The sequence below is a fragment of the Phalacrocorax carbo genome, chromosome 3 (assembly GCF_963921805.1).
Source record: "Phalacrocorax carbo chromosome 3, bPhaCar2.1, whole genome shotgun sequence".
Lineage (NCBI taxonomy): Eukaryota > Metazoa > Chordata > Aves > Suliformes > Phalacrocoracidae > Phalacrocorax > Phalacrocorax carbo.
Genome location: NC_087515.1, coordinates 58,504,055 through 58,531,703, shown reverse-complemented (window position 1 = coordinate 58,531,703; position 27,649 = coordinate 58,504,055). Strand labels below are relative to the sequence as shown.

The window sequence follows — 27,649 nt, the reverse complement described above, 5'->3', positions numbered from 1 at the left end:
AGAGGCCAAAGTTGGCCCTCTTGAAGTTCAAGGTTGTAATCCGACTAGTTGCCCCGCTTCTACCACACAGTATCCTGAACTCAACCATCTCATGGTCACTGCAGCCAAGGCTACCACCAACTCTCACATCCTTAACCAGCCCTTCCTTGTTTGTTAAGATAAGGTCAAGCAGCACATCTCACCTCATTGGCTGCTCCACCATTTGCATCAAAAAGTTGTCCTTGATGCGCTGCAAGAACTTTCTGGATTGTGCATGGCTTGCCATGTTGCTTTTCCAGCAAATATCAGGGTGGTTGATGTCCCCCATGAGGACAAGGGCCTGCGATTGTGAGTTAACTTCCAGCTGTCTGTAGAAGGCTTCATCAACTTCCTCTTCTTGATCTGGTGGCCTTTAGCAAATGCCCACCACAGTGTCACCCATATTTGGATGTCCCTTAATTTTTACCCACAAGCTCTCAATTTGTTCTCCTTCCACTCCAAGGCAGAGCTTGATACATTCCAGTTGCTCCCTCACATAAAGAGCCACTCCCCCACCTCGCCTTGCTGGTCTGTCTTTCCTGAAAAGACTGTAGCCATCCATGACCACATTCCAGTCATGTCAGCTATCCCACCATGTCTCTGTGACTGCAATGAGATCATGGCCCTGCGACCACACACAGACCTCTGGTTCCTCCTGTTTATTCCCCATGCTGTGTGTGTTGGTGCACAGGCATTTCAGAAACATGCTTGAGTACACAGGTTTCCCCAGAGGGGTGTACGAGGACCCACTACAGCTATGTAAACCCTTGAGGTGGTTGGTCTCCTGGTTGCCATCGCATGAGGCCACCACGGCACCTTTATCACTGCTCAGGTTGTCCTGTCTTATTCCCCCATTGTGTGTGGTGGCATTAGCATTGCCAGTTTGTCCCCCACCCCCCGGGTTCCTCAGTTTAAAGCCCTCCTGACCAAGTTTGCCAGCCTGCTGCCAAAGATTCCCTTGCCCCTTCCAGACAGGTGGAGTCCATCCCTCCCTAGCTGTCTATGGTTGCTGAAGAACATCCCGTTGTCACAAAAGCCAAAACCCTCACGTCGACACCAGCCACGTAGCCAGGAGTTGATTTGTATTATCTGCCTATTTCTAGTTGCCCGTTTTTCTCCAGCAGGTGGTATGGAGGAGAAAAGAATACTGTGCAGAACTCTAAAGCAGTTACAACATCTGCAAAAGCCATAAAAACAAGATATCGGTTCCAAGACTTTGTCAAAGACAGTTTGTTTCATCCCAGCACAAGCCCTAAGGAGGTACCATCAGTTCAAAAAAAAAAACAAATATGGAAACCAAGACAGTATAGGGCAGAAGGATTTGAGATGAATGGATGGATGCCTTGGATGAAACACTGGAACAACGTAACACCAAAAACCTCCAAGTTCCCATATATTCTCTTCAACACCAAGTTGGGAGGTCACTGGTGTGGGGTTTTGGCAGTGTGCTAGGTGAAGAACTACACAAGGCTCAGGATAAGGAAGGAATTCTCCTTGGGTAATGGTTCAGGAGAAGTCAGGAAAAAAACTAATGTGTTAATTAGCGAGAGATAAAATTTAAAACAAATTCTCTAACAACAGTAGCTTTATTTTAGGGACAGATTTTAGCTAAGCAAACTGATAAGATACAGGACAATATGCTATGAATATTACAGGCAATTCTCATATTCTTAAAATGCCATTACTGCTAATCAGCACTGCTCAAGTACCAAACCGTTGTTTTTGTGAACAGCTTTGCTCCCAGTTTAGCAGTATAGTTCCACCTGCAGGTATTGGAAATGTCCCTGTGATGCGGATGACTGTGGATGCTGGTGAATTTTAAGTTGACATTTTTCTTTCACTATCCCAGACAGCTTAAGAACTAGTGCTATGCTGTGCTTGAGCATACTGCACTTTGTAGCCCACTTACCTCATTTTTCCCATGTTCTTCAAATTTGGCCAAAGAACACTTCAACAGTAGTGGCTTGAGCTGCCTTGTGTCAGTAAAAATTCAACATTTGTGTGTTTTTAGTAAGTACCCAATATATGACTCCATGGAATAAATTCCTGAATATAATTCATACCTTCTTCTGTGTGCAGTATGCTTTGTTGCCTCATGGGACATCTGCAGAAATTAAATTTTCCTGCCAAATTTCTAACCTTCATTATAAAACAAAACAGTGCTAAAGCTTTCCTGGAAGAAAGATCCCCAGGTTGTTGTTTTTTTCTCCATGTGAGCACAACGATACTTTTCTAGACTCATTTTTTGAAATAACATTCTTAAATTTCATCCGAAGTCATTGCTAAGGACAACATACAATGTAAAAATTTTAGCTGGAAAAACTAATAAAGCTCTAAGCAGTTAGAATAAGGAATTTCAAATTACACATTTTTTACTTTAAAGAAGTATCCCATTCACTTTCAACTGTTATGCCATCTATGATGTTGCTAAAAAACCACAATATGCAGGGCAATTACATACATACTTCACAATTTTTTTAAATTAGAATGGAACACACTTACTAATGTGTTTCCTACAAACTCCTTACACCCTCCCCAAAGTGATTTACCACAAAAATTTTTCTCACCTAAACTGTAACGAAGTTGTATGCCACAAATCGATACAAAATGGTTATAGTCAATATTAAGTTTGGTTTGGGTTGGGTTTTTTTTTATTTTCTGATCTTTTCCAACATTCTTTGCATTTATGGCTTACACATGGTAACATGCAAGTAAGTTTTATAGCTAAGATATATGGAAAAAACATACCTTAAAAAGATACTGGGATTTTAAAGCAGTTTTATACTTCTCCAAAACGTGATATAATATTTCGTGGTGAACACAGAAAACAATGCCCGTATTTATTATTAATTCTGTTGCATATATAACTTGAAGAATAGCTTTGCCTCTCAGAATCACAAGTGTGAGCTAAAATTTCCATGTTTAATAATGTTCATGAAAGTTTTCGGCACAGCTGGATATTTGGTCCACCGATACCATGTTCTTATATTCTAAGTGATAGCTGGCACTTGTCAAATACCTATACACCTACCTGTCTCTCTCTTTTTGCTAATTCTGCAAGGGTTGTTTTAAGCACCTTCATCTCGCTGGTAACTGCTTCTAACATATTTTTGTTTTTTTCTTTATCTTCAGTAGCTTTACGCTCCTTTAAAAGAAGTTCTGATTTGACAGAGGTAAGTTTTTTCTCAGCCTTTTCTTTCATTCTTTCCAATTTGCCTTGAGTCTTATTGAGTTCTTCTATTGTTCTGTTCTGCTCCAAAGTTTTGATCTGCAATAACGTAAAGCAATGTTAAATTTGTCACCCTTTTTCATCTAACATGAACAAATAATAATCATAATCATGAGTAAGCATTTTAATGTGGTTTCTTATGGGTTCTTGATGAAATCACATGTACCTGTGAACTGAAAATTATTAAAGGAGACTGGCCAATTTCATCTCAAAGATTTTTGTTTCAAAGACAGTTAGTTCTCTACAGCTTTTGTGAAAAGACGTAACTGAACAGATGAAAACCCACAGTAAGAGTTTACTTTCTGCTAACCCCTGGAAAAATAGTATGAAAAGAGCTGCTAAATGTTTTGCTGGTAAAAGTCCTTCAGTTGGAACATGCACTCACTTATCTATTTCACCCCATCAGCCACAAGAAAAAAACTCACATAAAATCAATCTTCCTTTCTTCCAGCGGTGACAAGCTATCAATGACTACAAACTACTTCTTTTCACTTAGTTAAAGCAGGTAGTTTATTACTGCTGCCATGTAATAGAACACAGGAAGAACGAAAATTTAGCATCTTGCCTAGTTGGTGTGGGAAAAAAAAAACTTCCCCCCCCAGAGGCATCAGAATAGATCTTCTGTAAGCAATGTATGGGAAAACATAAGATTCCATATCAACAGGAAAGAAAGGGATGCATATATCATATTTTTATTACACTTTCCTGAAAATTTACATTGTGCTTTACAGATGCTACTTAGTAAATCAAGACAAATTGCAAAATACCCAAAATACTGTAATACGGTATTTGCTTTCCCCACCTAGATGGATTTGGGCAGTTCTCCATGATCACATTTATTGTAAATGGACTCCAGCTGTATCCAACTGGAACAGAAAAATGGATAGAAGCACAAATGTAACCTTTTAACTCACCTTAAGTTCATTGGTTTCAGACAACTTGGCTTTGAGATCGGTATTTGCTTCCCTTGCTAGATCAAGCTGATTCTGCAATCTCTCTATCATCTTATGTAACTTTCTGACAGTGAGATTGGCCTCATCCCTCTCCACAGCTAAGGCAGTCCTTACTTGCTTCTCTCCTTCCAGCTGAGTTATTTTCTGCCGCAGAAGGTTCACGTGCAGCTCCTTGCTTTCAAGTTTTTCTTTCTGAGTCTTCAACTGGTTTTCCAAACACAAGGATATTCGGAAAAATGTATGTGAAAGACAATGGCACTACACAGATTGTTTCGCAAATTTAATCCCCATGTTGCATATTTAACCTCAACTCCCACTCAACTCTTGAAAACTCAGTAAAGTGGTAAATACATATATTCTCTAACTTGATACCTCTTATATTACCAATTGATCATGCTTCTCCATCCCTGAATTAACCTTTTAGAATTAATTTACATATAGACTGCACCTTATTTTAACATAAATACTCATGCATCATTCATAACATCTGAGACTGTCTGAGGTATAAGACACTAGCCAAATGCAACAGGTAAGAGAGAGTCATTAAGGAGACAGTGGTTTCAGTGGTGGTAGTTTAAGATATTTCCATCTTTAATCAGCTAATTTAATCGGCTAGTGTGCAAGAAGGAGAATCAACATACAGAAATAATAAAACTTTCATCCACTGTTCGAATACAAGGTCCAGCAGCTTAGTTTTGTAATTTTGGTGCTCAGGGAGCTACTTGTTTTCAGTTTACCTCAGCTGAGCTACCCAGGCTTTACTCTGGAACATCTGAGGAGTATTAACATACATATTATACTCCCTGATAGAGAGGCAGTTGCTTCCAGAAAAAATAGTGTTGTTTTAAACTTTAAACAGACCTAATCCGAATTCTCAACCATTCTGATAAGCCTAAAACCAGAAGATCTCACTCTGCCATAACAGGATGATGGAGGGGTGTCTGACCAAATTTGAATAGATTTGCTCCTAAAGGAGCACAGTTCTTGTTGGAAGCGTTGAAATCCTTGGTGAAATACAATCGACATCCTACTAGTTTCTAGAGAAGCGTGTGTAAGATGTCCCCCTTCCCAGCAGATCCTTTTAGATTTAAATGTCGACAGTAGTCCTTTACAGAAGTATATTATAAATGTGTGTTAAAAAGTAGGCATATATACACATATAAGCATGCATAACCTTATATATTTATTTAAGAAGTTGTGAAAAGCAGTATCATGTATTTAACCAAATGGTGGGTTTAGGTATTTTAATATGCAGTCTGTTTACACAGTTTGCAAACATTTATCATCTTCTTTTTATGTAAGGGACATCTTTGAAATTCTTTGTTTATCTATGAAGCTCCAGTCTGCTGCCTCTAGCAAGCCACGATAGAAATATAGCCATAACAATGTTTATCTCTGAAACAAAGAGAAACAGTATGTCTTTTTTGCCTACCTTCCTTCTTAGGCTATATGCCATAGTCTTGTTTTCAATCACTGCATCACCTTCCAGTTTCACTAACTGCTCTACCCGGGCTAGAATCGCATCCACATTCATATCAAATCCAACCTCTGCTGCTAGGCTATCCAGCTTCATCTTCTCATTAAGTTGCTCCAGAAATTTCAAATACTAAGATAAGATGTGGAAAAGCAGGTAAACAAATAATAAGACTTCATTAAAAGTCCTGAAATGCAATTTAAAAGCAATTCCCCCTATACTGGCAACCAACTGTACATAGCCAAGTCCACCACCCACAAGAAATAATGTAATGAAAAGGGTATGTTTATAGTACACACTCCTGACACAATTGCAAATTCTCCATTTGTCCTTTTTTTTTGTCAACATTTATTTTGTTTATAAATCTCTGGACCTACTGTATTTATCTTCTTAGCAAGACCAGATTGTTTTTTGCTCCTCTGCGGTAAGAGGAGCACTAGGTATGTGTGTTGGCTTCTGACTCCAGTTCCTGTCTGTGGTTCTGATGCTTTACACGACCATGCATTGGCAGGGAGAAGTTAGAAAGGATGGCTACGTCCCAACTAATTGCACGTGCTGTGATCACCCACTGCTGTGAGCTCTAAAGAGATGAAACTGGTACCGGGGATGCCATAGGTAAGATCTGATGTAGTCTGAGGAGACGCAGGAATGTTAACGTGGTCAGTCTTTTGCCCTTCTTTGGAACAGCAATGTTTAGAGATAACAGTTGTTGGTTTACAAATTTCTTTAAAGATTATTTTAATTGCATCTCCATCTGGTTTTCTGATGTGAACACATACAGATATAAAATATTATTTAATATGTTTTTTCCTTCCTTTGTCCTGCCTTGCTAGTTCTTTAAAATTGCATTACTTCTCTGGTCTCAGTTAGCCTCTCTTGCAAAATCCAAAGCTCTCCTCCTTTCTAAGAACGGTGTTTGCCCTTGTTTACTCTTACTTCTGTTGCAGGTCACAATCTTTGCAAAGAAACAACAAAGGGGGAAAAAAAACACAAACCAACAACAAACCAGCTCCATAGCTGTTGCTTGAGCCCAAGACGATAAAACATAGCAAGAATATAATTTTGGTTCATGATGCTTCTAGTTCAGAAAGTTAAAAACAGCAGCAGCATAAGAAAGCACTGTAGCTATTCATTAACAGAAAAAAAATCACAACAAAAATCTCTTTATTGCAGCAAAATCTAGAGAGAAATTAAGAAACTACAGCCAAATGTTCTTCACAGAGGAAGCAGAGGGGAAGGAACAGCTCCCTTTTCTGGTTTGCTCCCAATGTGGTGGATGCTTCATTCATAAAAGTTATTGTATCAGAGACTAACGCAAAACAGACAGCACCAAATTGTTGATTATTTGCAAATTCAACTTTCTAAGTGTTGATCTTGGCCGGGTAACATGCTGCAACTTTGTCTTTCTTAGCTGTACTGGATGGCTGGTTTAGCTTTCCAGGTACTATGTCATTTTCAAACTCTTAGCATGCAGATCTGTTGTAGGCTAACAGTGTGTTCATTCATACAATAAATAAAAACACCCCTGGTAGCCTTGACAGTCTAAGGATATAAAAGAACCAAGGACTGCAAGATCTTGAGAGACTGCAGACCAAATGATATATTAGAAAGACAGAGAGATCAGAGAAAGCTTTGAGATCAGAGAATCCTTGAAGGACTTCTGACATATTCAGAGACTTCTTTTAATCTGGGCGGGATGTGGGGGGGTTCACATTAAATTGACTTTGAACTCAAAAGCTTAGCTACTTTTTCCAACTAAAATTGTTGGTAAAAGAAAAGATATTACTACTCCCTACATGATGCCTGACTTTCCTAATTCGCATTACTTGCAGTACTGTGAGTAATACTCCCACTGATCAACACAATATAATTAGCTGTATCTCTGTCTTTAGTGACTTTTAAGCCAAAGAAAATAATGCATGCAACTACTTTCTGTTTCTCAAGCTTCAAACCATCTTGCATCAGATCTACAGACAGTAATTCCTCTTCCAAGTGTTTCAGTTGCTCCTGGAAAGTCTCAGAACATTTTTCAGCTTTCCTGCTCCTCTCCAGAGCTTCTTGGTACAATCTGGTCTGGTTTTCCAAAGCTTCAGTCAACTTCGCTATTTGGGTTTCAAGCTGAGATACCATCTAGGGGGCAAGCAAACCAGCAATACATATGGGGTTAGGTGGGTGTGGAAATGTTAGAAAGATATGAAAGATGCATTCTCAAATTATTAAAAAGAAGGTAAAATATCCATCTTTAAAATATACACATTTAAAAAGACAAAAAGATAAAAATCTACTGTAACCACCAGGAGAAAACTGCAGAAATGGTGACATATGAGACACCCAAGAGTGAACATCAGAAACCATCTTTAAGATGAGTCAACTGATTAAGAGGAGCTTATATCTGTAAAAAATTAATACAAACTAATTTAGACACAAAATTTCCAATGCTGTTAGCAAACCAACAATACCTGGCAGTCAACTAACATTCTTTAAAATAAGCCAGTACAATCACTGGTCTATCGACCAGGAGCTGAGTGGAAAAAACAGATAAGAGTGATTTAGAAAATACAGCATGTAGGTGAGAATGTAGGTATGGATAGCTAAGTCTCAGAGGACTGCTTCCCAATTGTTAACCTTTGAAGAGTGTTTTTTAACTAAAAGAGTTTAACTAAAAGAGTTTTCTAGAAAAAAAAAATTCTGTAATCTAGCGAAAGCCCAAGGCTAAAAGGATAAAATTTCATAACAAGAAACTAGACTAACAATTCTGAAAACACTTCTAGCTCTGCACTGTTAACTTTGCAACACCTACATATAATGTAATTGATTTTAAGTTGTAAACTACTTATAAATTAAATGCTTGAAAACATCTGATTACAGTACTGCCAAATACTGAAAGACAGTTCTATCCAAAATGTTGCTTGCTTCCCTCTTTCCCTCCCTCCTTTTCTTACGGTCATATAATTATTTGGTTATACAATTAATTATGTTGCATTTGTTACTGTGTTCAGACACTCATCTCCAAGCAGTCTCTTCATGTTAAGTATCTGTTTGCCTCCTGTCGATAAAATGAACAAAAAGCACACAAAACTCCCATTAATTTTAATGGCACAGAAAGGGCTCCATCTTAGACTGCAATTAAATACAAACACTAGTTTGCACCCAACGCGCCTGAAAAACACTGAGAAATTACTGCTGCTCATACAGCGGTAGAAAACACTAAACAATAATAAAACTGCAAGAACCCACACACACATTTTATGCTCTTCTGCATCACATATTGCTCAGCAGGCAACAGAAAAAAGCTTTCTGTAGCCTGTGCTCACAGCAGCACACTGCTGCCGGAGACCCCAGAGCCCCTCCATCAGGCTGCAGAGCAGCTCTGGGCACAGCGCAGCCACGTGGGACTTTTACAGGCTTCAGAGGTCCATAAGCACGAGAAGGTGAGGAATCATACCACAGACGGTGAGACCACAAAACCACCAAACTGTCAGTTTATCTTCCAGAGCATCCTGGAGTAACCTTCATCCTTGGCTTAGGGACAATCAACAACTTAGGGATTTCCTAAAATAAAGTCGCACTCTTATTACCCATCCATCCAGAGGCTTTCAAAGACTGCATTTTTGGTCCTGCAGTTCTGACCTCCCCAGTTCCCTGTGCCAATGGCTTGTGCAGCTTGACCAGCCAGTCTGCAAAAAATCACACTTCCTGCTTTTTGTTTCATGCGGCTACCAGGTAATTTCAAACACAGACCTTTTATTTCTTGTGCTACAAGAAGTCGCAAATACTCATTTCCTACCTTGGGGCAGCAGGGTTCATCCCTGCTGCAACTAAATAGCCCTCAGTAAAATCTTCCTGACCTTTATTTTTCTCTTGCGCTAAGCTTTTATTTTCTCTTGTGCTAAGAGGGCATGTGCAAGCACCAGGCCCAGCCCCACAGCACACCAGAACAGAAAGATGGCTACAGCTATGCACTCAGTAGGGCATTTCCCTCAACAGCCCAAAAGTCACAGGGACAGGCACGTGGTGGACTTAGGATGAGTGCAAAAAAGCAGTGCGTAGGACGAAGTTACAAGGTCCATCACATCATAGTGGCAATTTTCTTTCCTCTTTTCTAATATAACAATTAAATATTCTAATCTTCTTAGTATTATCTTGGCAACCAATAAGCTATACTCTTGTGGGTTGGTAATACATCTTAAACTTCCACTGTTTTATACGTACCCATACACATGTGTGCACCTAGTACAATTTGGGTTTTTTTTAGATCCCTACCAGCTTAAAAGCATTAGAGCTGCCACATCTCTTATTACGGTACTTACAACTCGTATTTTGCTTTACTGCATTGCACTCACCATCCCAAGGTGAAAAGTTCTGGCCTTTGAGTCACTCCTTGCATGGAAGCCTCCAGACACTCTCATGGCCCTTCCCAGTACTTTCTGAAGGCCCTTTTTTTGAATGAAATTATCGTAACTGTGTGTGCTACTCAGAATGCAGCAGGCATGGATTTATACAGTGGCATAAGTATGGTTTTCATTTTCTTCTCAACTGTTTTCCTAATAATTTTTAACATTCTAATTGATTGGGGTTTTCTTGGTCAGCCCTAAGTCAGTATGTATATTACTCCGCTTTTATCAATGCTTAGTTTAATTTCCCAAATTATTTCCCACTCAATTCTTTTGTTTGGAAGGGTAAAGTGGATAAATCCCTAAAACTAAATACGTATTTATGACATTGCTATAAAAATCATTAAGAAATGAGAACAACAAAAGATTTTAATGGGAGCAGTAGTAGAGCCTAATCAATTTTGGCATTTAGGAGTCTGTATATCAATATATAATTACAAAAATTAATAAAATTAAGACAAACTACAATCAGATCAGATGTTCCTATCTCAGGTCAGATGGGTAGGTAGTCAAAAGAAACAATTTTGGCCATATGAATTTAATTTGCTGCAACAGATCTGCAACAAAACTTGTCAAACAGAAAGGCCCTGAACCCAGAGACCTCATACCAGGGCTGGCTGAGGTCTACATGAACTGAGAACATTTGCTTGCCTTGGACTCCAGGTGCCCGTGAATCCCTCCAGTGTGTTACAAATAATAAATGACAATAAAACCCAAGAGCTGTCCAAACTTATTCAGATGATACACGTCTTACTATAACTGCTGAAAAAATCATTAGGACACAGATTCAAAGCAGTTTCTTAATCCTGCAATAAAATACCTATCACTGGACACTGTCAAAGCATATGCTGATTTTTTTTGAATGAAATTACAATTTTTGCTAATGATAATGCTAAGAGCTAGTATACAGACTATGGCTAACTCAGATGCCCTTTAGATACCCAAATCACCATAATTAAGAGACATAATCTTCAAGAGCATTTCAGATTTCACAGAAAATCTGACTACAGCAGTTGCAGTGAATAGTTTTCTCACAGGCCTTTTAAAATTTAAACTTTTCACAGCTCTGCTTGACAGGTGCATGTGCAGAGGTAAGCCAGACATAGCTGACCAGGCTTGGATGTAAAGATGAACATTTTGCCGGTTCATCTAGCCTATATGATCCTATACACAAAACTCCCAGAGGGGCTGCAGTTATTATTTACAAATGAAAAGCCAAAACCTGTTTACAGAAGGCATCAGACTCATACAGGGAGGGTCCTTTTTTCTCCCAGATTCTTGCATAGTCTGTGCCGGATCCCATTAATCTAGTTTGCAAAGGCAAGTTGCTTGCAGCAATGTCCTGACAGAAATGAAACAATCTTCACTCAGGGAAAGGAAACATCTAATTGTAATCCTCCTCCCGTTATACATTAGGGCATTCATTAGCACATTTTCAATTTCCAGCAGCAAGACTCTCAGCTGCTGGATTCACACCTACCTGTCCTGGCATCGCTGCTGGGTTTCAGCCAGAAAGGGGCTGTTTTAAAACAAGCTAGCTTGGGCACCAGCATCAGTACAGGCTAATCTACCCTGACAAGAAGTCTAATGACTGACTTTAGGGTGTCTTTTATTTCAGTTTACTGAAAGGTTTATAAGAAATCCTATCTGAAGACAATTAACATTTTTTCTTGATTGACTGATAGTAAAGCATACATATCCTAACACTGATGTTACATCCAAATCCTGGAAAGAAATTCACCCAGAATCATAGAATCATAAAGGTTGAAAAAGACCTCTAGGATCATCAAGTCCAACCATCAACCCAACACTACCTTGTCTCCTAAACCATGCCCTGAAGAGATGCAATAGAAATCTGATCAACACAGATATGCCAACATGTATATTCCTTACAAATGGAACCTTAGAAAATGGGGGGTTTTTAATTCTGATTTGCAGAAAGAAAAGCAGTTCACTGCAAAACAACTTTTTGATGAGAAAACTATGTTCTATTAGAAACAGATTCATAGCTGCATAATATTGGCATTTTAGCTTAGTTATTTCAAAGCCCCTAATCTTAATGTAGGAAATCTGAGATGCCAGCACTGTTTTAGTAACATAGTTAATTTTGGGCAATGTGAATAGTTTTTTCTAAATGAGTCATTGCAGTAAAACATTAAAGCTTGATCATTTAACATACTTAGCAAATACAGTGATCCACAAAACTTTATCATTCAACTACAATGACCAAATTCACCAAGCAATATTAAATTTACAGCTAATATTTACAGTTCAGAAAACTGAGCCGCAATTTTTTTTTAGAAAGGACTAGCATTTTGGGAGTATTGCTAGGAGTATAGCAGGCAATTGCTGTACTTGGTAGCAGAGGCAGAATGCTACACTAGACATACCTGACACAGCTCCTCTAGTATATGAAAAATAAATCAACAAAAGCTGGCAACTGTAAGATCAGCATCTTAGTTCCAAAGCAAAGATTTAGGCAGCGGCAGCTTGGAGCTGATACCTGCTCTGTCTTAGTAACAAAGGCTTCCTTTTAGCATATATATTTAATTTTTATAGTAATAATACTGAAAAAGAAATCTGTCTCCATCTTCAGACCCCCCACAAAAGAGGGAGTTATTTTCCATCGCAAAAGTCAACAGGTCTTTCTGGGCAGGGGGGAAGGAGAGAGAGAAAGGTTAGAGCATAGAACCCAAATAAATGAATTTTAACACTGTTATGGGAAACTCCCTGATTTGCTGAACAACAGTTTCTTTACCTCTAAAACAATGACAGCAGTTTAGAAAAAAAGAAGTTGACTATTGTATATTTTACAGCAGTTCTCTGTAACAGAACATGACTTGTCCAAGCAATGCTGTTACTTGGAGAACCAGTCACGTTCCTCTCAAGCAGCTGGAAAAGTTCCTATCTCCAACAAAATAAAGACCGAGTTTGAATCCTCCCCAGTGCTACCAATCCGCAGGGGCAACCCAGCATGTAAAGCTAATATTAAGGAATAAAATCAGGAACAATAGATCTGAAATAAGTAGCATGCACTATGCATTTTTTTATCCACAAAAAGACTAACGGCTGCCCAGTGTAGTACGCGAATGGACTTAGCCCCAGCTGAATCTTACAAAAGCAGCAGGTCACCTGAAAGCACTCCCAGGCACAAAACCTTTTCACTCAATAGCTACCAGTCAACTTAAATTTCTCTTTTTCAGCAGTTCTCAAAATAATCACCATCTCAACAGAGTATGCCAAAACACCAAATAGTACACACATCCACATAAAATTTTCATTAGATTTCAATTTGAAAGCAGGAGATGCTAGAATCTTAAAATCTGGCACGGACACAGAAGTTGGTTTTCAGTGGCTCAGTAAAAACAGCTTTTGCTTTAGTGCATGACTTCTAATTAAATAATAGTCCTCGCTGACAAAATTAATATCTGTCCATGTGAACAAGCAAGAAACTTCAGTGCAGTGTCGGGATACTGACATTGGTCAGACTGTATTCTGGCTCCCTGCCTCCTGAGCTCTCCCTTCTCTACCTGTACATGCAAACACACCTTTGCAAACACTACCAGCAAAAACCCCTCAAGCCAGAGCATTAGAATACCCAGCTGCCTTCCTATTGCATTTCTCCTGGATGGTGAAGTATATTTCCACAATGTTTAACTGTAGGCTAAACATTGCAGGTGCAGGTTTTGAGAATTTGGGGGAAAGAAGTTGCCTGGGCCAACTCATCAGTTATGTCTGCTTTGAGAAACAGGTCGGTCCTTGAAGTTGCTATTGTAGCAGCAAATCCATACTTGTTCACATGTTCCAGCAAATCACAGGGATCACACAGCCACTTCTGATGTCCGCTAAGTGGCACTGAAACCAAATTTCAATGTCTTAACTGAAAGACCATTCCATGTCTTTTCTTGTTAATAGCATCTATTATTAATTCCATTTCTGACCTCTTCCTATGTAATAAAACATAGATGCTTTTTACCTACTATCTCAAATCAATAGACAACAAAATTAAAGGATTCTGTCATTTCAAAACCTAAGCAGAAGGAAACAACTCTCTAACAGATTAATAAAATGAAAAAGGATCCAAAGAGAATAAATTCACACATTGGGTGAGTACAGCAGCTGTTGACTTACTATTTCTTTACCCTCCTCTTTGGAATTTATTTCTCGGATCCTCTCCAAAATGGCCTTCTCGGAAGGTTTAACTATTGCAGATCCACCACTGAGTAGGGTAGCAATTTGCTCTTTAAAAGTCACTAAAGAGCTCTGAGCAGTCCTGGCCTCTTCTCTGCTGCTCTTCAAGCTTCCATCCAGCTCACTGGAAGATTTCTTCAGATTGTACAGTTCCCGCTTTGAGGCATCCAAAGCTTTCTGGTTAGCAGCCAGTTTATCTTGGAGGTTTCTGATCTCCACCTCCAAACTCTGTCTCCCTATTATAGTGCTGTCAAGATCCTAAAATACATGAAAGATTAAACCAGGGTTTTAAAATTTGTTATAACCCCTCCCCTCCACACACAAAGCAGGGAATAACTCAGAAGCAGGTACTGCAGGTAGAGAAATTAGACCCATATTGTTTATATATGTCAACAATATTGACATATATATTGATATATTATGTACATTGTCTATATGGGTCAACATCATAGGAGAACTCCCACTGAAATTGATGAAAATCCACAGCCTGTTGTAATCACACTATAGACTAACCTCTTGCAGTGGCCTGCAAGAAGTAATACACGAATAAAATCTTCATGTAAACAAAAACAAGTTTTTATTGTAAAACTATTGTTATCTTATTTTTTCATTCAGACAATATGACTTAGAAAACAAACAGTGAACAAGATGTAACACAATAAATCCAAAGTACTATACCTCGGAGGCAAGGGGAAGGGAAGGAAAGGGAGGGGAGTGAAAGGAAAGGGAGAGGAGGAGAATATTTCAGTTGGAAGGGACCCAAAATGATCCTCTAGTCCAACTGTCTGACCAATTCAGGCTGACCAAAAGAATACACACACACTGTTTGAATACAGTGTTAAGAGCAGAGTTAGAGGTAATCTCTGAGATCAGTGACAAATTGTGACAAAAATTCCTGAGAGTATTTATACACAGAAATGGAGATTGAGGGGCCAAACAAAAAAAAATTATTATTTTAAGACAGCATAAAAGAAGGTGCAAATGCTCAAATACCAATTTCACCTCAAAGAAGAAATCCTTAGATTTTGAAACACTTAGAAAAATTTTGAAAAAGGGAACTATTCTGAGCTATGCCATCTTCTGAAGAAATAAAAATCCCTATTGCCATAAGGTCAAATTTGCCTAAGGAATAGAAGAAAGTCAGTGAAGAGCTATGTGTCCTTCCACAGAGCCTAAAACTGTCCCCATCTGCTGCTCAGCTGGGCTGCCAGTGTGCAGAAGCATGACTGGGGAGGACTAATGCGATGGCGGTTCTACCTAGTACCCTTGTAACTATTTTTTTTTAAGAAGTCAGTGCCTTGCATTTCAGAAGTAATACACTCAAAGACGATGTCATCTTCAGTAGGGAGACTGGGTACTGTAAGATAAGGCTACCTGGTGAATAGCCCATAAGATTTACTGCTCATGGACATCCTCAGATCTTTGGCATTTTGTCATGGTTCTCGTTCAGCCCGACACCTATGATCCTTTCCTTCTAAGCCCAGAGGTTTTAAAAGTTATTTCCCTTTATCTTCTGATGAATCAAGACTCAGTTTGGAAAGAAGAAAAAATACCCAGTACATATATATCTATACCAGTTGTATACAAAATATTGACCCAACAGGGCACACCAGACAGACAGAACTGTGTATCCCGACCCATGATGCAAAAGCAAATTATGATAGAAAAATGAAAGAAACCTAACCCATTTAAACAGAAATAAAAAAAAAAATCTCTCATTCAGTTAGCTTGTGAACCTCTTTCCTTTCCCCACAATACCAATATTAAGAGAGCTTATACATTCATATACAAGAACAACTAATAGTATAGCAAAGATTAGGTTTTCATTCCTCAGGGTATTATCTGATTGACGGGAACAAATGGGAAAGAATATTATAAAGGGTGGGTGTCAGGACGATGGGACCAGACTCTTTTCAGTGGTGCCCAACAACAGGACAAGGGCAATGGGCACAAGCTGGAACACAGGAAGTTCCAGCTAAACATGAGAAAAAAAACCTCTTTCCTGTGAGGGTGCCAGAGCAGCGGCACAGGCTGCCCAGGGAGGCTGTGGAGTCTCCTTCCCTGGAGACATTCAAAACCCACCTGGACGTGCCCCTGTGCTCCCTGCTCTGGGTGTGCCTGCTCAAGCAGGGGGGTTGGACAAGGTGATCTCCAGAGGTCCCTTCCAGCCCCTGCCATTCTGTGATTCTGTCATTAGTTCACATAAGACACAAAATCATGCCCGAGGATGGCATATTTATAGAGTGATTGGATTTCTCTGGAAGTTTCAGTTGTTTGGTAGAGGCTCCGTAAGTGGACACATATGAACTAAGATTGTGTACATTGGAGTTAAAGAATTGTTCCTGGAGCAGCTGTGAATACAGTGACCACTCAGGGGTCTCTCAGGGTCTACGTGTGCTTGCTGTGTAGCACTGTAAGTAATTTTTATTAATGGAATATGCCAATCAAGTAGTAAATCTAGGAGTATTTATGTAGATCAGCAGTGAGGATGGACGAAACGTGAGTTTGGGAGGCACCCTTGGAAATAAAATATAAACATACAATACTAAAAATACTAAAATGTTTAAATAGCTTCAAAAAGGCAAACATGCAAACACATAAATCAAAATAAACCAAAACAAACCCTGTCATTTAGGAAATTATTTGTTACTACCCTTCTCTAAAGCAATCGTAGAACTCCCTTGGAAACAAATGTTGGCATGATTCCTTGCCATTTTCTCTTTTCTATTCTAAACACATCCTATTAATAGAAAATTCCCACCTGTGCTCAGAATTACATTATGGTAATTACAGCAAAGAATAAAGAGTGGCTTATTTCAATTACAGTTTTCAACAGTATGTATTTTTCCTTTCAGAAAGGCAGTGCAAAAGTGGTTTGCCACTACCACGGCGCTTACCTAATTACAATCTTGTTTCAAATTGTGAACATCTGCAAACACACACAGCTGAATTAAGAGATCAAGGTATAAAATAAGGAACTGGGAAAAAAAAAAACCCACCCAAAACTAAAAGAAACAAACAAAAAAAAAAACCCAAAGCAATTTACAGAATAAAAAAAACCCATAAAACTCAAAACATTAAAATTCTGAACAAACCTTCTTGTAAACTTCTTGAATGGAGAGCATTTACACTGGGTAGTTTCAGCAAGGTCAGCCTGAACACTGAACAGTATCCGGAAATTTAGGAACTGTGACACGTCGAGGTGGTATCCCAACTAGGAGCAAACCCCTAAGGGCCCAAGAGATCAGTGCAGGTGGATAACACAGCTTCCACTCCAGAAAACTGGAAGGATAGAACCACAACAGCTCGTGTTTTCTTTTTGGCTCCTCAACATTTATGGCTCATGTCTCATGTCTCTGAATTATATGAAGGTTTCAGTATGCAGCTTGTAGGGTCAACATTGACACACAACAAATTTTGAAAACAGGAATAATTAGGGAAATTTTTGTTCATAGGAAACAGAATTAGGCATTAGGTGGATTTACCCGGGGTAGACTGTGCCAATGACTGGCTGTTAGACACAAGAGCTGTGGCAGATCTACCATAGCTGTGCTCACCTGCAGACATAGAAAGCAGCACCAAAGGTTCTTTGACTATCCAAGATGGAGCGAAAGGGCTCATACGGCACAGCGCTGTACTTAGTTACCCACTCCGGCAGGGACACAGTCTACCCGCACTCACCCGCTAGCACCCTACCTGCACTAGACTGGAGAAGAGGTAAGAGTACCCAGATCATTGCACAAGGCACTGGCAAGGCCTCCTTCATGAGAAATCATGTGTTCAATATTACCTCAGCTGCATTCACAGAAAATGTGCTCAAGCTGTAACAGCTGGGGAAAATTACTTCTGTCTTTTAAGCAGAGAAAGAAAGGGACTTTCATATAAAGAACAGCTATAAGAGCTGTATTTAACACTGCAAAACAAAATGAGGGAGATATGATCACATTAAAGAGGCAGACAAAAGAAAGAGAGGAAACAAGAATGGATAAGATCTTTAAAGTATTAATACATATCCTCACTCTGTTGATCTCAATATCTACAATGTGGGTTTTTTTAAGTTGTAATAACTCTTCCTTAATATACTGTATTCTTTCATATATTTCAAGATATCAACTAGCATGTCCTATACACATACACCAGGTCTGTTGGTCTGTCATTTCATCCAATAATCATTTTTTAAAAAGTGAATAGTAGTCAAATTAGTGACTATTTCTGAGGCAGTTTTAAGTGTCAGAGTACATGCTATAACTAATAATTAATTTATTTCAATTTTTAATTACTTTAGAACATCTGAGTGAACACTACCTTCTCCAGAAAGATTCAGGTGTTCAAACTCAGGTTCCCAGGGCTTTGAATTACCCCTCTAGTTCTCCCTTCCTAAAGCAAAAAAAAAAAAAAAAAAAAAAACCCCAACCCCAAAACAAACAAACAAAAAACAAGCAAAAAACCCACCAGCACAACTGAAGCAGATTCAGAGAAAACACAACAGGTCCACATCCCAAAAGCACTGTAGCATTTTATTATGGTTGTAAGTAAGCACAAATTTAATTGCTCATTTACCTAACCACAAACTGCAAAAATAAAAATCTTTAATTTCATCTCATCCAATAGAATAAAACAGGCTGTGAAAATGGTTTTTCTCTAATTATTTTGCATGGCATTACAGAAGTATACCACACCCTATTAAAAAAGCCACTATTGTGGCTTTGCAGACAAGGTTATGATAATACTGATTTTTATCTCCAGCACCAGCTTTTATCTTAACTTCTAAAGAAAAAAAAATAGCAAAGAAGGTACAAAACCTCTCTTTTTGTACTGAAATTTTTGGCCCTAGGAATTGCCTTGTTCAATTTAAAACTGCTGAGAAAAATTGTTTTTATTTACATGAATTTTTTAAGTCTGTGGGCTTCCAATACTAAAAAGTATCCAAACCACATTTTCTTATCAATTTACACGTTGGAGTCAAGCTCAGGTGCTTGCAAGTTTGGCAATGTTCAGTTTCAGAAGCTCTGCAAAAGAGAGGATGGCGTGAAGGCTTCCCTTTCCACTGAGCCCTCTGAAGAGCTGTGAAGCTTTAATTAACAACCTGTCAGGAACCAGCAGCATTCATTTCTGTCTCACTGTTCCTCCACACACAGTAGCTCCTAAAACAATTTCTCACTGAAAGGGAACCTGAATCATTTGCTGTTCAGGTTAAAATGGAGAGGTTTCCCCACAGACTGCACATAGACCACGGCCACCTAATCACACCGTCTGTATCACCCAGCAGCCCTGTGGACAAACTACGTGGACACTCTCCTCTTGAACCCCGTGATCTCAGCCGTGGCTAAAACAATGGGCAGCTGCACCAATGATGTTAGAGGAACTCATTCTCTCCTGATTCAATGTAAACTGTTGTAAGGGTTTCTGTAGAAGAGGTTATCAACTAGGCAAGCCTCTATAGCTCCTCCTTAATTACATACATACATACATCAAAATTACAATGATATTTAAGTTCTGTTATGAAAATATGATGTATCAATTGTGCGCACGGCATGCAATTTTTTCAGATGTCAAAATTATAATTTTCACAGAAACACTATAAGAGAAATTACTCTTCTGAAAGCTATTTTCATACTTGATATCAGCTTTGCTGATGGGGGAAATCCCAAGCCCACTTAAACTGGTAACAAAAGTTTCACTGACTTCTGTGGAGTCAAGATCCCACTGTTTGTTTATTGAACAAAAGAAAATTCAAAGGCACTTTTAGCAATAGTGACAAAGTTATGCTTACTGTAAAGACACTGGCTTTTTTTCCTCAGATTTAAAAATAAATAGAACTTTAAAATATAGTAAATACAATCCAGAATTTATGGAAACATGAAACCTAAGATTTGCTACAGGAAAAGCAAAAAATTTAGCAGAGAACTGAAATGCGAATTTTTCACTTCCAATGAGATAAAGAGAAACACAACATTGTAAGAAGGTGGCCGCAGACTTGAAAGCTCAGGAGACAGATGAGGCCTTGCCCGGGGAGCCCAGACCTTTAACAGCAACAGACACGAGAGAGTGTCCAGAGCCTTACTTGGACGTTGGCAATATAGCTGTCCCACGTACAGAACTGGAGGAATTACTGATTATTTTTGGGCAAAATTCATTAATAGTGAAGGGATTTCATGAGATTTTATGTGAAACATTCATACTGTAAGATATAGTAAGAGCACCAGCTGTTAACATAGAGATGCAACCTCTGATTCAGGAAGCCCCAGACTGATGGAAGCTCAGAAAGTATATGGCCAGAAGTATTTCTGAACACTTGCCCACACATAAGGTACTGGCCACTCTCACAGCTTAGACAACAGTTATTTGGCCTGATTTAGCAGATTCCTGCAAAATCACAGTCCTTCACCAGCACCTATCACTTTACAACCCCTGCCACAACCACAAGTCCATCTTCGCTGTTTTATTTCTTGGAGCAGCCATGTTGTCATGGTTTTAGCTGGGATAGAGTTAATTTTCTTCACTGCAGCTTGCAGCTAAAACCACGACACATGTGTTAACCGATGCCTTTGTTACCATTCCAGAGGAAACTGTGGGCTTTTGGGCTTTCTCCTATTTTGAAGAGAATAGGTGAGAATTTGAAGAGAATTATTTACATTAATTAATTTGGGAGGGTTTTTAGACCAGAGAAGGATTTGAACTTATTTCATCATCATTAATACTGGCACCTCAATCAGCATCAGGGATTCCACACACTAAATCAATTACACATACATATACAACACCCACCATTAAATTAATAGTAATAATAAGCTATAAAAGAGAATGCAGGTATTGTCCAGATGAATTCTTACACAAGCCACATCTCCAGTTACCACTGTTACACCACACAGACTCTAAACTAGCTTGCTCTTATCTGCCATCTTCTCTGATGATTCAACCTGGAATCATTTGTGATGCCTGCTGAAACCTGTAACAATAAAAAAATCCAGGTTCTGAGAAACTTATTACTTTATTTATCTATTGGGACAAGAAAAACCTGTGTCTCCTACAATCGAAGTGTTTGGGTATATGCAAAATGTAGGCATGTTTCTCAAGTTTACTCAATTTCCTTAAATAATAAGTTTATATTTTAATTTACTATGTTTTCATACAATCAATTGATTTGGATAAATTTATACTGATTAGCTGCTACTTAGATAAATTCTATTCATAATGACATAATTTAATACATGTCAGTACTGAACACTGAAGAGCACCTTCATGGTTAATTTTGCATCGCTAGTACATGTAGATATATTTGTATTAATTAAAATTGCTTGATTATATTTCAAATATGTTCTTTAAAGACATTGCATAGTGCACATCTTTGCAAAACATGTTTAAATTAACACTTCAGAGGGAAACACAAATATTTCCAGGTTGAATCACCAACAAAGATGTGAAACAGATCAAGACATTTTACTAGTTCTTGTGGTTCATCAATGGCAATGCTGTACAAAGGGACAATTCATCTGAAAGAAGAATACATGCATCTTCTTCTATAACTTAAATAAATGCTGTACACGAATTTAGGAAATACCAGAAAGAAACTTGGTTAGAGCAAATAAGACATTTTATAAAGACCTACAGACATTCCCGAAGAATGTCATAATTCTGTAATTATGATTACCATAATCAATAATCACTGTCTGTGCATAAAGAAAGAAATAACAGGTGTTCTGATTCTCAGTCTAGAAATCTGGGCAGCTCTTAAAAGTTATTTTCCATCAAATGCAAATTTTATATTCAGCACTGTCAGAATAAAGGTATGCACAATATTTACAGAATTCCAGAAGCAAGCTCTTGCAGTATTTGGTCAGAAATGTGAGAAGTTCAGAATTCTAAAAGAAAAGCAATACATTACAACAAAAACAGCTTGATGGCTTGCTATTGTTACTTATATTAGCTTTGAAATTATATTAGTTTCTGTTGCCTGCTGTTTGATATTATGATGCAGTGAGGCTAAGAAGGGAATAGATAAAATTACCTATTGCTAAAATTATCACTTGCTAATGCTGCTCAAATAAAAAACAGCTAACTGCAACAAATACTCAAGTATCAAATATACTAAAGAATGTTCTGAATTACTGTCACGTATTAACGTTATAAAATATTCCTTGAATGTAACCAACCTGGCTTTCATTTTCTTCATCAAGAATTTCAGAATCTACAATCTGCTTAACTGATGATTAGATAGCTGCCTCCTCCTGGGATATAAAGACAGGCACCTGGTCAAGAATGGGAGTTTAGAGAAATCCCAAGGAGCAGGAGTGAAGAACCACCTAGCAAGAAAAACTGGCGATGATTTAGAGATGTGGCAGGGAACAGTGCCGTGGCTGAGGCTTGCTGGAGAAGGCTGACAGAACAGTGTGATGGCCTCTATACACCTAGGAAGAATTCTGAGACAAAACAAGGGAAAATGGGCCACCATCTGTAATACAGAAATGGCCAATATGTTTGGCCCTGGGAGCTTCAGGCAAACACAAGCAAGAGTCACTTGTACTCAGTCTGTGCTGGGTAAACTCTGCCACAGGCAATTCAATCAATCAAAGCTCAGAAAACAGTCCAGGAACACACAGCTCGCTCTGTGTGTGTCTTCCAGCACTCTGCTTTTTGCTTTCACAGGGAAACATGTCACAACATGTGCATCTCTGTTCCTGTGCTTACTTAAACTGCACAACAAAGTATATGACAAAATCAAACCCACTTTAGATGACTGATGCCCTTCCTGTAACCTAATAAGACACCAGTGAGGGAAGCAGGGGATACCATACATCCTCCTTTAGATATGTGGATTTAAAACATTTTTTGTTTTTTACTTATTGTTTCAATACTGAATTTCTTAATATGCTTTTGTGAACACAAAACCTTCTCAATAGATTTACTCAGTATCTGTAAATTTAAGCAGCTAAACTGAAACAGCACCGGAGGAATCTGCAGCCTCCAGATAAGCTCTGATGGCATACACTTCATTTGAAAGGCAATGCTAGTAATTTAGCAAGACATTTCTGTAAAATGGGTTGAATAAATTACTTATTTGGCATGTGCACAATAATGATAGGAAAATATTTTTCATACAACTAGTTGAACTCTGGAAATGTTTTGGCAGTCAGAGCAGACTTGCAAAACAAGTCACAAATGAAGCCCTTATCTTGGTTTAAAGCATCTCCCGACTGCGGCTTACCTCGAGAGCAACCTACAGCCTGCCCTTACTCACACTCCTGTGTTGGAAGTGAAGTACAAGAACAAAATGTTCTCAAAAAAAAGTTTTTGGTAAAGGTTCTCTCTCAGTCCCATTTGAGTCTTAGAAAATTTTAACACAGCTTGGTAAGAAGTATTTTCAGCAGTAAGTAAAATTTATGACCCTTGCGGTACTTAACATTTATCTTCCCTACAACAAATTCTTTTTTCTCCAGAGCACACTGTCAGCTATTTCTCATCTCCTAATTATTTTGCCTACAACCAAATTAGAACACTTTATCCTTTAAAGTGTATGGTGGCGGTCTTCCGTTCAGGAATAAGTAATGCCAGCGGAGTGGGGAAAATGTTATATTACATTTGAAAACTTCCTTGCAAAAAGTTGCCTTTATGTTAAAAATTTCTATAAACTCAGTCACACACAGCTTAGCTACGTATTTTGCAGTCTAAGTTTCTTCTCTTTTTTTCTCAAGTTCTGGCCATCACTGCTGTAGTACCTGTGGGAAATTTTCATTATGGTTCTAGTAAACTGCCCCCTTTCCACAGTTATCACTCAAGGTAAAAAGTAATAAGGAAAACTGCTACAGAAGATCACTTTGTCCATCCTTTGCAATGTACAAAAACTCTTAATGGTGAGTTCTTCTGGAGCAATTAAATCCTTAAATCACATACTTTTCCTTTCCAAATCACACCTAGGTGAATTTGGTGATACTTGACTTAGAAAATAACTTACATCTCTCATTTAAGCACCGTTCCTGCTGCACAGATTTCCTCTATGGGTTACCCACAGCAAAACAGTGCTTTCCTGCAAGAGCCATCCTACTGCCTACAACCTTCTGGGTATGAGTCAACTGAACATTTACAGTTATGAAATATAAGCTTATAATGTAATGAAACAAGATAATGTAGGGTGTCTGGAAGCCAAGACACTTTACTTCCAGTTCCGAAAGAGAAAGAATAAAAGAGTGTTCTAGCAATTCCTTTCAATTTCTCATTAGAATTTTTAAAGAAACTGAGTAGAAAAATTCTTAGAAGACTTGCAATATCACATAAATATTATTTGAAAGAGTATTTCTTCTTTGTTCCATGCTTGTGCCTCAGATATACTCATTAACTTTATATGTTTACACTGCTTTAAAAAGCATCTGTTTATTTGCCTCATTGTACAAGCACAGCAAAGGCTACAACAATACAAAGGAAGCAAAAATAAATATTTGCAAGCATCATCAGAAGACATCAAATCTAAATCAGACCTATTTTACACAATATTATTGTCTAATATGTATATATTCTCAAGCTTTCAAAAAGTTGAGAATAACCTTAGAAAAATGTCCTTTTTAGGAAAGACCCTAATCACTGGAAATCTTTCACAAGAATTTTTTCTCATACAACTATTGAAAATTAATTTGAAAATCTGATAAAATATTTGAAAACTAGACAAACATATACATCACACAGTTATGTACCTTATTAAGTTTTTCTATATCTTGATAGCATCCTGCTGCCTTTTTCTGTTCCTTGGTCACTTCTGAAACAAGCCTCATAATAGTTTCTCTGCTAGCTTTGGACTCCATCTCATGGACATTGATAGCTTCTTGAAAAGCAGCAACCTGGTCTTTTAGTGTCAGATTTTCTTTACATATTTCACAAACCTAGAGAAATAATTCAAATATTAGTAACTTTTTTTAAGCACTTAACAATGACATGTATTCATCCCAGTACACCTGCTCCTAATCATCCCAATAAAGACATGGTGTTCCTGGTGATGCCTAGGTCAGATTTATAATTACGCTCTACTATTCCTTTCTAAAAGGAGTAGGAAGACAATTAAAATGAGAACCATATTCCCGCTAGAAACCCACAACTTAGTGTAATGTGTTTCATATTTACTCCCACACAAACTCCAAGATCTATTAAACAAGTGGAGAGCTACTGTTGCTGCATATCTGCACGTGATATGGAGAGGCCAGAAAAATGAAAACGGATCATGTAGCTAAATTCATGTGAAAAGCAGAGCATTTCAGGTTGACATGTTGAGACTTATCTGTCTCATTTGGAACAAGAAACTGAAAGCTCCATTTTATACTTGAAACTGTTTAGGCACAGGGAGATTTGAGTTAGTAACAGCTATTTCATAAGCATATTCAAGGGCAGGGCCAAATAAATGGTGGGCTGCTGTTCTGAGCAGCCAACACCTTGGAAAAAGGAGTCGTTTCCAGGAGGATTCTAGGGCTGTTTCAGTACACCACGTTATTTCCAAGAAGTGGAATAGATTAGTGTAGGCACTTCAAAGAGTGCATAAAGTAAAAAAAATGTACTGACTCTTACTGGCAAGACATTTATTAAGATTAAGTTAGATCAATTCTGTCTTAAATAAAACTATAACGTGGAAAAGAAGCTAAATAGACATGCCATGGCCCCAAACAGAAAAATGAGCTGCTCAGTTTTCCTATTGCACATGGTTTTCAGCACAAATTATATTTCCCAATTAGATTTATTATTACATTGTTAAAACGAGATGTGAACGTATACTATTTTTTTAAACTCCAGTTATTTCCTTAACTTAAAGTATGTAAGAGTTACAGCTTAATACAAACATCTTTACCTCTAATGACAGCTAGCCAAGTTTTGTTAGAGTATCTATTACAATTTCAATATGCTTGCAATATTATGAGGGCAAGGACTGTAAGAAATCAGTGCTACACACCTAGATAATCCTAATTTACTAAGTATTCCTTATAGCCAGAACTCTTATATTAATATGAATAGAATGAAACAAAATTTCCCAAAATACCTAGTATGCTCCCAAGTGAAGAAAAATAGGATACGAAGACTAGCCAGAACAACAGAAAATACATAAAATTAGGATAAATTGCCCTTCAGCAGCATTGGTAAAGGTTAGAAGAGTCTACGAAGAATTTTGCTTTCCTAAATGGAAGCTTGGCTTTTGGAACTTCAGAAATATCCTGAAGAGAAATAATAAAGTTTTACAATTAGGTTTCAAATACACCACACAGCGATTTACAGCATTGTTACAGGGCATAGTTAAGGTTGTTTTAGGGTATGCCATTTCAGATGTTCCTACTTAGCAGTATGTCGGCTCAAGGTAAGCATTAAGATCTAATGTCCAGTTTACATGTCACCTAGTGACTCACGTTGTTAATATTTTTAGAAACGCTTTCAACCAAGTATGTAATCAGGATTGTACTTAGGAACTGCAGGTTGATAAAATATTTATGCAGATAAGACCAGACGGAGTTCACTGTGGTCTGTTAGTGTTCAGCACCTTTGAAAATCAACCCAAGATGAAAATAAATCTGTCTTAAATGACAGCACTGTCCACAAATCATTATTTAACACAAAGATTCCTGTCTTCATCAGCTGCTTTATTTCATTGGCAACCAAATATTATTCTATTATATCCCTACACAGAAACCCTTGCCTACACATAATCACCTTCAACATTAAATGTTCCTGTGGTTTCTCTTTTTCTCTGATGTCTGTGTCCAAGAATTCAGAAAGCTGTGTAAGGAGGTCCTCATATTTTCTGCTGTTTTTAGAAGCTTGAGTCATGCTTTCTTCACATTCATTCAAATATTTACTAATCATACAGAAAGAAAAATACAAACATCAGGATTAATGTTCTCTGAATCAGAATTCTAGGCAAAAGACATTATCCCAAGATTATTGCTAGCTTCTAAAAATGAATTGTTAAAGTTACATATAGTTCACTATGTCTGTTATGTAACTTTTGTTGTTTTCTTATGTGCTAATATTTCTTCATCTTTGCTTTTGATTAGTACTTTAAAGAATCCTCAGTGATCCCAACATCATTCTCAACACAAGATTTCAATAAAACACAAGAACCAGGTAACCTCAACAATGTCTTCAAGAAACTGGAAATGGAGGCTGCAAGCAAAAGCTTAGAAAAAGTAAGGGGGAATAGAATAATCAAATTATAGTAAAAATATCCTAAAAGCACTTCACATCCCCTCTCTCTTTAATGAAGCTGATGGTGCTGATCAACAAACTCCACGGAAAGAGAAGCCCCTCCAGACTAATGGAAGTGTAGGACATCCAGAGTACCTGCAAAGGGAAGATTACCAGCAGAAGCAAATGGAAACGAGAGACAAAACTTTGCTGTACATAAAGTCTTCTGCAGCATAACACT

At 38.0% G+C, this 27,649-nt stretch overlaps 1 protein-coding gene across 2 annotated transcripts in view; it reads right to left on the bottom strand.

The window, feature by feature from the left end:
* Positions 1-27,649, bottom strand: part of CCDC170 (coiled-coil domain containing 170) — a 46,200-nt gene that overhangs the window by 4,416 nt on the left and 14,135 nt on the right. For both annotated transcript variants that reach the window (XM_064447041.1, XM_064447042.1), the window contains exons 4-10: positions 26,935-27,079; positions 24,945-25,130; positions 14,200-14,517; positions 7,604-7,804; positions 5,633-5,806; positions 4,162-4,404; positions 3,050-3,286 (exon numbers count right to left, since the gene is read on the bottom strand). In XM_064447041.1, the coding sequence (XP_064303111.1) occupies positions 3,050-3,286; positions 4,162-4,404; positions 5,633-5,806; positions 7,604-7,804; positions 14,200-14,517; positions 24,945-25,130; positions 26,935-27,079 (1,504 nt within the window). The remainder of the gene's footprint in view (positions 1-3,049; positions 3,287-4,161; positions 4,405-5,632; positions 5,807-7,603; positions 7,805-14,199; positions 14,518-24,944; positions 25,131-26,934; positions 27,080-27,649) is intronic.